Source organism: Bos taurus, chromosome 15 (assembly GCF_002263795.3).
Source record: "Bos taurus isolate L1 Dominette 01449 registration number 42190680 breed Hereford chromosome 15, ARS-UCD2.0, whole genome shotgun sequence".
Classification (NCBI taxonomy): domain Eukaryota; kingdom Metazoa; phylum Chordata; class Mammalia; order Artiodactyla; family Bovidae; genus Bos; species Bos taurus.
The window spans coordinates 20,200,249-20,216,596 of NC_037342.1; the positions used below are offsets into that span (position 1 = coordinate 20,200,249).

At 34.9% G+C, this 16,348-nt stretch overlaps 1 protein-coding gene across 6 annotated transcripts in view; it reads left to right on the forward strand.

The window, feature by feature from the left end:
* ZC3H12C (zinc finger CCCH-type containing 12C) overlaps positions 1–16,348 on the forward strand; it is a 76,893-nt gene that overhangs the window by 31,695 nt on the left and 28,850 nt on the right. For all 6 annotated transcript variants that reach the window (XM_059875079.1, XM_059875081.1, XM_059875082.1 and 3 more), the window contains one exon: positions 7,329–8,077. In XM_059875079.1, the coding sequence (XP_059731062.1) occupies positions 7,401–8,077 (677 nt within the window). In that variant the 5' untranslated portion in view covers positions 7,329–7,400. The remainder of the gene's footprint in view (positions 1–7,328; positions 8,078–16,348) is intronic.

Consider the following 16,348-nt stretch of genomic DNA (forward strand, 5'->3'; position numbering starts at 1 on the left):
TAGAAATGCTTTATATTGATCTCTAGTGGCTGTATGAAATTAGGCCATGGGTGTAACTGTTGCAAAAACATTGCTGTAATCCTTGGTAGAAAAAGAATAATTCTTCCTTTAGAAATTAGTTTGATACTTAGAATCTAATCATTACATTTAGTTTAAAAGTATTTCCACAAATTTTAAAATTTTCTAACATTTTTAGAATGACATACTTCCATGGAATATTAAGTTCTTTTTGAGGAAAAATATCTGTAGACAAACAATGACCTACAAACACCATACTTCATATTTTAGTTTTCTTTCTGGAAATACCACTAATTTTTAGGCTTTTAGTAGGCATACGGAATGTTTTCAGTGAGGTAGCTGAAAAATTTTAACCGTATAGAGTATATTTTCCTCTTATTTTGTAAACAGAAAGCATCTATTTGACTTAAATTTGACTGAGTACAATAAAGACACGCCCAAGAGTCCCAACCAATATTAACTTTTTTCTAAGTTTTCTCAAATGGTCCTGTGAGTAGTGTCTATATATTTGTATGTGAGAAGAGAGATTGATTTAGATTGATTGAGATTGTTTGGGGTGCCTTAGCCAAATTTTATACCTGTACAGTGCTTGATTATGTAACGGGAAAGCCTAACCTCGGCTTCAATGAGCTTATATCAGAAAATTGTATTTTAAGAGGAGTTTTTTGCCTTCAGTCTTCTAATTTGCACTGGAATAAAAGAGGATGTGTGTGTGTGTACGTGTGTGTGTGTGTGTGTGTGTTCTACATCACATAAGCAAGTAGTAGAACAGCTCTAGATATTGTTTAGTAAGGAAATATTCTCACAACACCTGATGGTGTTTAAATTTTGATTGAATTTTCATAATCAGAGACCACTCAAGATATAATTTATGCAGCTCTCAAAAGCAGATAGTCCAGAACATTATAAATACTCTAGTCTGGCAATCTTTGAAATAAATCAGGATAACAAGCTTCCTCACTGACAGGGATGATTTCTGTATACTTGGTGCCCTTGTAAAATATTTCAATGTTTCTTCTTTGTAAATAACTTTGTTACTTGTTCCTGAACTGAAATTTATACATCTTACAAATTTTATGGAATACAAATACAACACATAACATCATGTTGTATATTAAAGCATAATGAAAGATCTTTCTTTCATTACATGATTAGTTTCGATAATAAAATAATTTTACACTATTTGACACAAAGTGGGTCATTTTGGTGGTTTTAGATTGAAATTAAATAGTTTTGTCTAAATATTCAGTTTGGATGACTCACTTGGCATAAAGTTGGACCAGACTTGCTTTATTTTACTACATTGTACTTCTAATGAACTTTTAAAAATCATTTCTGTTTATAAGCTCTTAAACCTTTTTCTTTTGCAATCTTACTTTCATCATCTCTGTTTTATTGTCTTGCAACAAATCAACCAATACTTAACAAATATTTTATATTTCCTAGTATTTCCAGGGAAGTAGTTCTACTCTAACCTCTGTCTCATTTCCCCTGTAAATCATTTATTAAAGAAAAGGGGTTACTGCAGTAGTTAATTACTACTTTGACACACCTCATTTTCTTTTTTTCCTCAGAAACAAAAAACTCAAAGACTAGAGGATAGCCTAAACTTTTAGGAAACATGCAACTTTTACTACTTTAAAATATAATTGGTTTCTTTGTTTTGTTTAAAAACAAGGAGGAAAAGCTGAAGTCTGCCCAAGCCAGGTGTTTCTTGTTGGCAGCCTGCTCCCTAATGACTCTGCTCTCAAAGAGCAGCTGCCTACTAGCCAGCTTTGTATGGCCTATTGTTGCTGCACACCCCCTCGTTAATACACAGGCTGCCCGGGGCAGCCCCAAGAATGACATCAACTTGCTTATCTTAGAAACCTGCGAACCTGACGCAGGGTGCTGAGGTTGGCTTGCATCTGCCTGGCCGACTAATTGTGAGCTTTCTGGCCTGTGATTGGCTGTTATTCCACTCGGTAATAGGTTAAGCAAAGACATTGCCATTCCATCTGTTCACTCATTCATTGTTCTTCTTGCCTGCCTGGAAGTCTGCAGCTAAAATTGTGTTAAGGAGTTACTCCTGAAGCTGCTACAGAAACCAATGTCTTTGTATTTTCCTGTGAACGTGAGTATATGTGCTACTTAATGCCTTGGAAGTTAAACTTTGCTAAATATTCAGAATATTACTTTGAACTCTGTTAAGGATAGAATGCACACATTTGAAAGGCTACCAATTGTTACATAGTGCCAAAATACCAGAAAATGTAATTCTTTCTGTAAAACATGTCTGTGAAGCAGACTTTACATTTTTATGTTCTGCAGTTATATAAATGATTACTTACAGTTTCATAAACATTTGCAAGACAGTAGGCATGTAAGTAACCATTTGTACTTAAAGATAAGTTAAAATATTATGATATTTTGATAAACAGTGAATTTAGATTTTATCTTCTTGTCGCATTCCTAGTTTCCTTAAGGTGTCACTGTCAGACCTAGATGCTGCAAAATGATAGTAAGATTTGATAGATTTTTCAACTGTCTTAAAAATCTAGCTTGGGGAGATGGATTGCTGTTTGATGTTTCATCTTGTTGTAATTATGATGATTAAGCATTCATTTGCTTTGTCAGCAGTTTCAGTACTCATGTATAGTTTCATGAGTTTCTTCCCACTTTTTTTTTTTTTTTTTTGCTTGCATTAGTTTTAGATATGAGATTGAAGACGTCTCTTAGAGAACTGTTGCTTTCAAGAGATCTGTAATGGGGAAGGGAGGAGACAAAGACTTTCATCTATCAGTTGGGAGGAAAAGAAAGAGCATAAAGGGTTAAAAAAGAGGTTTTCCTTTCTACCACATGCCCTATTGTGTGAGCATATGCGTAAGTCTATTGAAAGTTTTCAGAAGATGGGCAGGCCACCAGTTGCTGGTCTCCTGCAGTTCCAGTAGACATCTGTTGCCCCAGAGCATTAACCAATCTGTTCAAAGGGACATCCTTCTTTTGTTAGCTAGAGAGATGCAGACAACAGCACTCACTGAAATACAATGGTAATTAAATACACAGAGACTACAGCAGTAGGTATTTATTACATATTCATTATTTTATTTTCATTGTTCTCCTACTATTACCATTTGGATAACAATCAGAACCCACTTTATGGCATTGTAACTCGATGTTACAAACAAACAACTTGATTTAACAAGTTTATGGTCTAATATTCCTGATTAATATGATGCTCTTTAGAATATAAAAATATTTTTTTACTGGATTTGAGATAAAGGATTATCTAAGTTATCTAATGAGAACTTTAAGAAAAGCTCACTAAATGGGGAAATCTTTGTGTATGCAGCAGATTTTTAGTAAATAGCCATTGTATCATAAATCTGCTTTCAGCTAGTATAAAACTTCTTTTTGGCAATTAAATAATTGTTTATACTTTATCATCAACAAAATTAGCATGACATTTTAGTTCTTTTTCAACATATAATATTATTTTTTAACTTACTAGGCCTTCAGCAAGAAAAATTGTTCATTTCCAATACAATATTTGAAGGAAATCTAAAGCTCTGTGAGTGCAGAAATCTGTTCTTAGACTATTAGATGTTTCCCTAGTACCTTTTGTGTTCATGAATATAGTATATATAAGGACCAGTCATAACGGGTCTCTGATAGAGAGCCTAAATGTTAAGCTGTATTCTTGGAGTTTTTTGATAACTGTGGGAATATAAACACTGACCTACTTTGTGTATGAGACTATCTAGGCTGCTCCTTCATGAAATGAGGAAAATTACCCTTGTTAATAGATGATTAAAGATGATTTATATGTGTTTGCATTTCAAATGGCAAAACTTAAAAGTTCATGGTTTAAAAACTGAGGAGAAAAATATTTTCTTCCTTGCATGTAATAGTAAATTTTGTGATGTTTTTGGAATCTTTGCTAAATATTTTCAAAATTATATTGGTCATTTTTAAGGCACTGAACACAAATTAAGATCATATACCATTCTTTGTTCTAAGATGTCTTATAATAAAAATTCCTTGTAAAGTTTTGCACATTACATTAAGTAATACTGCAGTCTATGAAACTATTTTTGTTGGCTTTTAAATTTTAAGAATAGCATTTAATTTTTTTTTGACTGGATTTCAAAATATTGCCAATTTTTCTTAGTGCCATATTCGTTCAGGGCAATCTTTTACTAATTACAAGTAAATAAGAAAGCATTTTAGAGATTAAAGTTTTAAAAACCAAATCTTTACCATTTGGGTCAGTAAAAATAAGTTATTTCAAATTTATATTATGTAATGGAGAAAATATATGCATCTTACAGGTCTGGTAATTAAACTTATTTGTTGTTATATGTACTGTTTCATATTTAGTCTGTTGATTTATAGGAACTAAAAATTATTTAATTGCTTGCTTGGTACAAGATGACATTGGATAACATTCTTTGAGGTAACCAGTGAAATCTGGAAGATGAAAAGAGGCCTGTCAGTGTGAAAAAAAAGTTCAACCAGAATATTTTAAAAGAAAAGTTGTTTTGCCTAACAAAATTAGGTATAAATTTTTTGAAGTAGTGTAAATCAAGCTTACACTTATACCTAATATTAAAAATCGTGTTAGCTTACTTGGAAACATTTTAGTTTCATAGTACTTATATGAATTATCACAAGCTAAAGGTGTGGTATTCACTCAGTACAAATGAGTTTTATCTAGCTTAATATTATAAAAAGGAAACAACTGATAATACCATTTTATCCCTATCTAATCATTATAGTCCTATAATAAAATTACACAGAGCAGATTTACATAGTGTTACCAACACTTTTAGTATGAGACTGAAAGTGATAACAGAAAAGATTTAAATACGTTTTTAGGCTGGTTAATTTTCAGTTTAAAAACTTTATAATATCTGGTTTTACTTCAACAAATGTGAAAATTCTTTAAACATAATATTTCATTCTAATGTTCCCCACTGGCTGTATTTTTCATAAAGTGTTCATTTTGTTTAAAACAGTCCAAAAGAAAAACATTACAGCTCAATATTAAAATAATATTTCCTAGTTCAATTCAGGGATTTGGTCGGTGAATCATTATCTTGACGAATTATCTCACAACAGCACTTATGCAAAATCCAAACTTTTTAGGGGAGATCAAAAATGTTGCCCATTAAATACACTTCCTGCAGTCAGAGCAGATTGTGAGGTTTACAGAACAATGATGTCGGAGCTTCCAGATTGGTTTGGCAGCTGCATTGTTCTCAGAGGGTAAACCAGACGCACTTAAGTCCCAGTCTCTTTTATAGGCTTTTGTTCATACCAAATTATTCTTTCACTGTGCTAGCATTCATGATGGCACGTTGAAAGAGTGCCGCTTAGCAACCAGCTCTGGTTGCCAGGCAGCCCAGCTTCCAATAGGTTTTCCTTGTTTAAGATACTTTTGGTGGAAGCTCTACCAAGGCCACAATACAGATTTTTTTTTTTAACTGTATCCCTTTATTAGAATGCTGTTGTGATTTGTTGCTTGCATTATGGTGTCAGTATATTACAGTAGTTAATAAATCACTGAGTATAAAAATTTGCTTTCAAAATCCCTTCCTTTAATTCTAGTAATTGGGCTCATGCACATCCATATTAATAGAAAGAAATTGAAATGGATACAGCTTCATAATAGAGCAGATGTATATAGAGGTCTCCCGAGGAAAATTTCTTTTTTTATCATTTGTGCAATCAGAAGCAAAGAGAGGGTGATGTTTCTTTAAAAACTAATGAATGCCATATTAGAACAATGATATTAAAGTTATCTGTCTTCTCAAGGGATAAAACCTGAAGAAACTCCTGTGGAAATGTGTAGGAGTTCTACACTGGAGGGATTTTAAGTGTACTGTTATCAAGCTAAAGATTCCATGGTCTCTTCTCTAGTATTTACCATAGTTAATATAATTTATTTCATTATGTAGAAATATTTCACTCTGTAATAATTTAATCAAATGCATTCAAATGTGCAGCTTCTTAGAAAATCACTTAGCATTTTCTCTTAGCATTTATATATCTTCTTTCTACTGTAAATAAGATGTTGAGGAACTGTAGAATAAGATGTTTTTCCAATTTCCTTTTTTAGATTATTTAAATAGGTGTTTTATGACAGTCTCAAATTCAGCTGCCACTGGCTTACTAATGTTAATCATGGATAGAACACTGAAATTGCCTTAATAAGTAAACTACTGATGTGCATATTGTCCCTCCAGTGAAGCACAAGAGAAAATAATTTTATTTTGCTAACCTGTTCCTGGTAGAGAAATAATGATGAATCTCAATAGACTCTAAAGAAACTAGTAAAATGACAAAAGTGTTTTAAACGTAAAAGCATTCCTGCATGCGGAAAGTAGAAGAAAAGATGACTTTAGCCAAATGCAGATGCAGTTAAGTAATTATCTAATGTGACACACAAGTATTTTCTGCCATAAAATTCAAGAAATTAGAATAACATTTATTCACTTATTCAATGTACTTAATTATCTGCCGCTAATGAAATATATTCCTATACTTTCTATAATTGTGCTAGAATAAGAGCTTTTCCCTCTGGAATGAAAGAGACCACTCTTTGGCACTTAATAAGGGTAGCACAGTGTTGAGAGTTGTATTCTGTTACTATGTTCAGGATTCACAAAATAAAGATTATTACGGCAAAAATATTCACTTCTTAAGTGGAATATAATTCACTTTGTAATTATTTCATTCCTTGTTGGCTCTTGTAGAATCTGTGGTCCTTTATTACCATACCTAAATTATTTTTGAAAGTCTTTAGATTAATCCAAATTAACAGCTTTTAAATTATAGTAAGTTAATGTTTTCCTTTTCACATGGCTTTCTCTTTAAAAGAATTTTTGCAAATTTTTGTGAATTCTTTTAGAGAAAATGCATATAACCTGTCATAGCACATCTAAAATATGCTTTTTTTTATTATAATATTCTGTGTGTCACTGTAGAAACAGGCCTTTCTAACTCTGGGAAAATCTCTTCTATCTAGATTGAGAAGCAGCATGATACTGTGGAGAAAGCAAGGGTTTGGAAACCAGACAAAACTGGGTAAAAAAAAATCAGTTCCTCCACTTATTTACTTTGCTGCCTTGGAGGGAATACTTAGCCTTTCTAATTCCTAACTTCATTGTCTGAAAAAGACACGATACTATCTTGGAAGTGTGTTACGAGTAATGAGAGGACGTAGACGAAACAAAGTTGATATTCAGTAGTTTGGTAACTCCCAACTTTTTTGAACCAGAAATGAACCAGTAAATATGAAATTCTAAATATTCTACATTTTTCTCTAGGAATACGGGGTGCTTTGCATTCAAGAATACAGAAAAAACAGCAAAGTGGAGTCAAGTACACATAACAGCTTCATGGGCTTGAAGGATCATCTGGGGCATGACCCAGGCCACCTTTATGTGGAGAGCGCTGACCCACATTTAAGTACATCTGTACCTTGGTCAATGGTAGAAAAACCAACAATGGATAAAGTTAATTCTGGCAAGGAAGAAAAAGAGGTGTCTGAAGAGAATGCGAGCTCTGGTGACTCTGAAGAAAGCACAAATTCTGATAATGAGTCAGAACAATTGAGTAGCATTTCAGTAGAGCCATGCTTATTAACCAAGACTCACAGACAGCTATGTAGGTCTCCATGTTTAGAGCCTCACATACTCAAATGCAGTGAAATATTGCAAGACTTTAAACCTGAAGAGTCCCAGCCATCCAAGGAAATGAAAAAACCCCCTGATGTGGTGCGAGAATACCAAACAAAACTGGAGTTTGCACTGAAGTTAGGTTATTCTGAAGAACAGGTTCAACTTGTGCTAAACAAACTTGGTACTGATGCTTTAATCAACGATATTCTGGGAGAGCTTGTCAAACTTGGAAATAAAAGTGAGGCTGAACAAACAGTTAGTACACTTAACATTATAATGCGGGAAACGTCTTCCCTGGAATCTCAGCGTTCTGAATCTCCAATGCAAGAGATTATAACAGATGATGGGGAAAATCTGAGACCAATAGTTATCGATGGCAGCAACGTGGCAATGAGGTAAGTGGGGAAATCTTCATTCATTATTACTAAACAATCTTTAAAACATATTTCTAATTTTGTGACCATTTCTCTTAATGTCAAAGTTGTTCTTCATCCCAGCATTAGCTTCCATATTTCTAATTGTGTCTTTCTTAGTTCTCACTCTTACTTCCAGAGTGGTCAGCCATTCTCACCTCATTTGTCCCTAAATAAAAGACTTCCTTTTCCCCAGAAATGTTTCCCCCCCCTCATCTGGCTAACTTTACTGTGGTATAAAAATTAGCACATATCCCAGTATAAAGTTAAATATTAGTTTTAATTGAAGAACTTGAGTATGATCATATTGAACAGTTTTGGAGTCTAGAGGGATAGATGGCCTATTTCTCTACAAAGTCAAATAACCAAAATCCCAGTTCTTTGAGAAGATTTTTTTTTTTTTTTAATTTGGGAACAAAGCCATAATTTCAGGTGTTTGTTTTTTTTTTTGTTATTGTTGTTGTTGTTGTTCCACTTAAACATAATTCAAAAATAATTTTTTAGGATTTTGATGGCTTAAAATGTAAAGTGAGTCTAAATTCAATTTGTATATAGTTAACTGTCCACAATGTTCAGAATACTATGGGGATATAAAAAGGTATCGGTTCTTCTTTCAGAAAGCTTAACATTTCATATATCGTTTCTCAAAGTGATCTGAGAATAACTACCAAAGAATCATTGGGGAAACTTGTGCTAACTTGTGTGCATTCTAGAGCAGTGCTTGTTCAATGGCACAATAAAAAACAAGTAAAATGAATATGAAAAACATTTTTGCTAGGCTAATAGAGACAAAATATTATTTCAATATATGTCCAATAAAAAAAATTGTTAGAGATATTTTGGCATTATTTCTTTCATATTAAGTGTTAAAATTGGGTATCTTACAGCACATCTCAGTTCAGACTGACCATACTACAGATGCTTAATTTGTAGCCTGTGTCTACATATTAGACAGTGTAGTTCTAGAAACTGCCAAGTCCACACATAGACCTACCAAGTCTAGATCAAGGTATAGCCCAGCCATCTCCTTTTCTAACAAATACCCCCACTGATAATGGTGCCTACTAAAATTTGAGAACCACTGTTTTATAGGAGTTAGCAAGCATTTCTGCATAGGGTATGAGAAGGATTAACTTGTAATCCTCAAAATAATACTGCTTCCACTTGATGGAAAGGGAAAGGGGATCTTTCATTTATAAGCAAACTTGCCCAAGGTAAAATGTAATTCACATCCAAATATGTCTGACTTCAGAGTCTATACATTTTTCACCATCTAATGAAAGGTGTAAAGCAAGTTAAAAATGTTCAAGTCAGATTTTCCAAAACCTCAAATACCAAGCTAGAGAATTTAAACTTGGCTCTGAGCCACAGGTAACTGACAATCTTTGAGGAGGGAAATGTCAAGAGTAGAGCTGTGCCTTAAACTGATAATCTGGCCATGATATTTATAGCGGATTATAGGAGGCACAGAGAAGGCAATGGCACCCCACTCCAGTACTCTTGCCTGGAAAATCCCACGGACGGAGGAGCCTGGTGGGCTGCAGTCCATGGGGTCGCTAAGGGTCGCACACGACTGAGCAACTTCACTTTCACTTTTCACTTTCCTGCATTGGAGAAGGCAGTGGCAGCCCACTCCAGTGTTCTTGCCTGGAGAATCCCAGGGGCGGGGGAGCCTGGTGGGCTGCCATCTATGGGGTCGCACAGAGTTGGACACGACTGAAGCAACTTAGCAGCAGCATAGGAGGCAGGCGATCAAGTTGGATGCAAACAACACTTTCTAATGGAGTAAACAGGGCCATAAGTATAAAGGTATGAAGTGTACATACAACTTTGAGAAGTCCTTCAGCAAAATAATCTCTCTGTTGTTTAATCTTTCCCACACTTGGCCATGAAATGATTTTTTTTCTTACAAATAATCCAGAACTATTGAACAAGTACCTTAGCAGAGTGATAATGTGTAAAGCCAAAACACCATGGAATCACCAAACAAGTGAGTAATGAAGGAAGGCAGCCTAGAGAAACACCTGCCACCATAGCCATATGCAGCTAAAAGCAGCAGAGGGGTTTTTAACAAAATACATTTTCCAGGGCTCAACTCTGACTCAGAAGTGTATGATAGAGCTCAAATAACTCTACAGTATTTTTAAAGTGCCCAGGTATTTCTGATGCATAGTCAGTGTTGAGAACCATTCATCATGAAAAGTATGGATAGCAATAGGTCGGGAGGTGGAAAAAACTAATGATCCAGGAAAAGAGTAGTTTAGAAAATACCAGTGTTAGTAGTGCTAGTAAAACCAGAGACACACAAATGCCATCAAAGAAGAGGCTTTAAGGAGAGAATATCCTGTGGGTAGAACTGAAAAAAGATCAAGGACATGACAGCCAGGAAGTCATTGTCTACAAGAGCCATATGGTATTAAAGATAGAAAGCTGGTTACAGTATGTCAAGAAATGAAGGACTAGAGCTACACTGTTATTCTAGAAAGTTGACAGGAAGGGAAGGAAGAGGAGGAGCTGGGAAAGGACTTTTTAGTTTTACATAAAATGAAACTATATCAGCTGAGGGGCTTGGGAGAAAGTCTTCACAACAGCAATAATATGAGTGTTCAATTTTTGAAGCAGGGTTCTCTGAAGGAGGAGACAAAAAAGACGAAAGTGGAGAATTTGGCATTGGAGGTAAAGGCACTTTGGGGTTGTCAGAACAACCTAGAGGGGAGAAACCGCATCAAAGTCCATAGAAGTGAATTCTTTTAACTGAATGTCCTTTAGATAAATGATGTCACAGTTGAATCAACTCACATGATTGAAATCTAGTTCCCAGTGGCAATTGAAAAGTGCTTTGATAACTAAAAATCTACATAAAACTCTAAACTTTTTGTATCCCAGATGATGAGATACAAAAATAAATGGCATAATGGAGGCATTTCAAACAGTCTGTTATATATAATTATCGAAAAGATACTTGTGCTGCTGCTGCTGTTAAGTTGCTTCAGTCATGTCCGACTCCATGCGACCCCATAAATGGCAGCCCACCAGCCTCCCCTGTCCCTGCGATTTTCCAGGCAAGAACACTGGAGTGGGTTGCCATTTCCTTCTCCAATGCATGAAAGGGAAAAGTGAAAATGAAGTCGCTCAGTCATGTCTGACTCTTAGTGACCCCATGGACTGCAGCCTACCAGGCTCCTCCATCCATGGGATTTTCCAGGCAAGAGTACTGGAGTGGGGTGCCATGGCCTTCAACATAATTATTGAAAACACACTTGTACCCCCACACTATTTGGGCCCCATTCTGTTCCTTTTACTATGAAGATGGAACAATGTAGATTCGGTTCTCACCTCCATCATATATTTTATTCCATCATGTAAACTGAGATGCTTCAGGCATTTCAGGAGAGAACGTGACAGCACATTTGTATTATAGCAGGATTATACTGTAAGTCACAGTGAAATGTAATACCACGCCACAACTTGGAAAGTGCCAGAACTTACGGAAATTTACAGTAAACTTCTACATTCCACCACTTATGAGATCTACATAAAGTAAAAAAGTCATTTAGAAATGCATATCTACTTCAGATTCAAAATCTTAATTTTAACAAAAATGCAGAGAGATTTTACCCATTTTCTGTTGTATAAAATATAACAAACATGCTTTTACTTTTTAACCTAACATCCTACTCATGGTACTTTACCAAACCTGTTGTATAATAAATTTATATACATAATAAATTATAATAGGTAAATGTGAGAGTAAATTAAGAATAGAATATTTTATTTCCTTTCTGATTTCTCAAGCAGATATATTCCATACGTAAGATGAATATATTTTAATTTCATTTAAATGCTAGTAATAGTACTGATATAAGTGACTCTTTAGATGTAAATTAAAAGTAGGAAAGAAAGGCACTTTATTAAAATTACCAAAATGGGCTTTTAAAAAAGTTAGTTCTCTACACACTATGTTTGTGATTCTGAGTAACTTGTTTAAACTGTCCAACCTCAGTTTTCAGGATTCTAAAAAGGGGGGAACTCTTATCTTGCAGGCTTGTTATTAGAATTAAAGATGATCAGTACCAAGGGCCTGGCATGTAATAGGTGCTCAGTAAATTACAATTATTATTACATTATAAAGCTAGATTCTACATTTTAATCCAGAATATAGTAACTAATGTAATGAAAACTTAGTTGTTTCAGTTTTTTTATTCAACATTTCAGTTCAGTTCAGTCGCTCAGTCGTGTCTGACTCTTTGCGACCCCATGGACTGCAGCACGCCAGGCCTCCCTGTCCATCACCAACTCCCGGAGCTTGCTGAAACTCAGGTCCATCAAGTCTCAGTGACTCCATCCAACCATCTCATCTTCTGTCGTCCCCTTCTCCTCCCTCCTTCAGTCTTTCCCAGCATCAGCATCTTTTCTAATGAGTCAGTTCTTCACATCAGATGGCCAAAGTATTGGAGCTTCAGCTTCAGCATCAGTCCTTCCAGTGAATATTCAGGATTGATTTCCTTTAGGGTTGACTAATTGAATCTCCTTGCAGTCCAAGGGACTCTCAAGAGTCTTCTCCAACACCATAGAATTATGTTGAATTATAGTTAATTCAGCATTTAACCCATAGGAATTTAGCAGTTCATTTTGTTCTTATGAACCTATAGGTGTATTTTAATTCTTCATATTTATATCATCAATTGTTTTCAATGATTTCTATTTGTTTCATAAAGGAGACTTGGGCTCTTAGATCTGGGTGAACCCAAAATTGCCCAAGGATAAGCCCTATAACTGTAATATACAGCATAGTTCCCAAAATAGCAGGGATCCTGTGTTGCTTTGCAGGAAGCATACTTCTTTCAGCTTATTAATATCCCCTTACAAATGTGCCACACTGATAGAAGTTATGGGTAAGTTTCTTAAATAACCAATTCACCCAAAATTGACAAATATTCAAAAATAGAGTAAACTAATAAATTTAGCAAAAGCCCTAAATTTTTGTACCAAAGTTCTTGGTTGCTGAAATATAAAATACAATGAAATTAATATTTAGTGAAGCTGGACTAACTAGCAATTACTGACAAAAAGGTGCAGTTAATTCTTCAAAAAGCTAAAAAAATAAAAAAAACTTCTCAATAATTTTGCAAATTGGTCATTCAGCAAATAGGCCTCTTTCCACAGTAGGGCAGATACTTTGATAAGTATACCATGAAGTGTATCAGTTCAGTTCAGTTGCTCAGTCGTGGCCAACTCTTTGCGACCCCATGGGCTGCAGCACGCCAGGCTTCCCTGTCCATCATCAACTCCTGGAGTTTACTCAAACTCGGGTCCATCGAGTCGGTGGTGCCATCCAACCTCTCATCTGCTGTCGTCCCCTTCTCCTCCTGCCTTCAATCTTTCCCAGCATAAGGGTCTTTTCCAATGAGTGAAGTGTATATTCCACATTTAGACATGGAAATAAAGCATAAACAATATTTATCATATTTCTAAAATGAAATTCTAAATGATACTGTGATTTTTATTTCCTCCACATAGCTTTACCGTTCTTCAAATTCTGATTCTGTTAAAGCTGCAGTAGTTCAGCAGTGGGGTATGGAATTATTCTCTATCCACATGTATCCGATAGTTTAGTTTTTCCTTAAATGAGTCCAGTGTTTTCATTTGCCTGTGGTTTTAGGTTCAGATGACATTTCCTGCCGTTAACAAAGTACCATGTTGTGAGCTGTCAGGGAAGGGAGTGTAAGTTGGATGTCAGTGCTCTTGATTTCTTCAGTAGGCTTTCATGACCTAGTCACTAGACTTCATTAAAATTGTTTCTCTACATTCTCCTTTACCTTCTACCAAATATATGAAATAAAAGTGGTGAACAAGAAAAAAACCCAGAGCCTTATTACTTCCTCTATGCCATGTGCAGCACAGATTCTCCTGTTTCATGGAATAGAAGCTAGGCGCAGCAGCCTTCTCTATTTGATATGAACAAACTGTTGACACTCCTCCTTACCACTACTCCCTATCATTGCAATTCCTCTCTCTTGGTCAGTAAATCCAGCCTTTTGGTTTTAGAGCGAATCTCCTAACTGGTGGGTAGGCCTTATTGCTGGATGTTTGTGTAGAATATTAGGAAGATATTTTCTTTGCTAAAAATCTTAGGTGGGCCATTTTTGACCAATAGGATCCCTTCCTGTATTGCCTTATGTTTATATTTACCTTTAAGAAAGTCCACTCTATAGAGAAATTAAGAGAAGGATTTGAGCACTAAGACTGCAGACAAAGACACCTATTTATATTTGAAAATATATGCAGAAGTTAAATTGTGGACAACTTCTGGCAAAAGAACTAAGAATATTGCTTTTGTATACCAATCTAATGGCAGAGAATACAGATATAAAACAACCATCTGCTTGATCCCTACCCATCAAAAAGACTTGTCTTAGAAACCAGCTGGTGTGGCATATATCTGAACCTTACCTGGGGTGAAGAAAAACACTCCAGGTGAGTCATTGAAGTCATTTTCTTAAAGTCTAGACAGATACAGAGTCAGAATATGAACAGAAAAATGTCCAAGTTGTATTAACTTTTCTTTATATCAAGAATAGTGGACTAAGCCTACATATTTATAAAATACAAGCAGAATTTAGCAGTGTTTATAAATAGGATTTATTTATATAGATTAATCTTTCTAAAGGCACAAAAGCTTTTATGTATCTAATCTGATTTGTGAAAGTTAAATGGACTTGAGAACTCTTTTCAGTGTGAATTTGAATATTGAAGTCTATCTTGTCTAGGCTCCATAATTTGCCTTCAGCTGTTGGGTGGGTTTGCCATCCTGCTGCCTGTTTACCATTGTAGTATACAGGGCTATACTAAATCCTCCTAGACACCTAATCCAAGTTTTTGGCTTAGATTACAGATATGAGGCTACAACTTGCCAGGGTTCAATCAAAGTTGATTTTGGTTCTGAACAAAATGTCTCAAAATTATGTGCAGTGGACCTGCATAGTCCAGTATGGTGACTACTGGCTACATGTTGAGCTATTGAAATGTGCCTAATCCAAATTGAGATAGTCTGTAAATGTAAAATACATACCAGATTTTGAAAACCTAGTACAAAAATATGTGAAATATATCAACAATTTTCATGCTGAATATGTATAAAAATGATAATTTGTGATACATTGATTTAAATGAAATATATTACTAAAATTAATTTCACCTACTTTTTACTTTTTAAAAGGTAATTTTAAATTATATTTGTGGTTCACATCATACTTCTATTGGACAGCTTCTCAGTGAAATGTTTTTTAAGTCCCAACTTAGTAAGGGCTTAATCAATTAAAGGACAGCTTAATTTCCCTCTAGATGACTGTCAGCATCATAGCTTCTACTTAAGGTTAGTTGGCAGTGTCCCATTTCTTATTGTTTTAAAGAAAATCCTAGATACTACAAAAAGAATCAGAGAATCAGAACTAGTTTTTTCTGTTGTTTGATTATATCAGGGTGGAATCTGACAAAGACAGATACTAGTTCTATTCCACCACATCTCTTTATAACCCTAAGTGTGTCTTCTACATGTCATCAGTCATGAATTTTAATACGTGGTCAGTAAATGGTCTGTAAACTTTCCTGTTATCTCATATGTGCCTATTTAAACCTTAACCTATGAAATAGCAATGTTAATAATCCCATTACATATGAATAAAGTTATTGATAATTATAAATCACCTAACTAGTGATTATAAGAAATGGGAAAAGTCACCCAGTTATAATAGGAAAAAGTGATTCAGGTTTTACATTTCTGCATCTACTTAACAGACACGTTCTCTTCAGCATCTTTAAGCTAATTGACCCACTTGGATCTAGATTAGCTAGATGTGCTTCCTATTGTTAATTCTGGCTTCAAATTGTGGGCCTTATAAAGTGAGGAAATCTTTCTACTTCCCTTTTTCCTAATCCTTTCCGATTCTCAAAACTTTGGCCACACTGCTCCGTGTCTGTATCAACAGGAAGGTAAGAGTAAACTATTTCATGTTAAGACTTCCATTGTAATTTTGGGGTTGAAATTTTCATTGTCCTAAATCAGTGATTTTTCAGACTTTTATTTTCCTTTAAAGCAGTACAATCCTGCAAATCTTAAAAGGAAGCCCACTGTTTAAAACAAACAAAGGTAGAAACGGAAATTAAAAATTCCCTTCATTGCCCCCTACAAAGGCCTCTGAGCCACACTGGGATTTCTATTTAGGACACAACTTGGTAAACTTGATCAAGTTA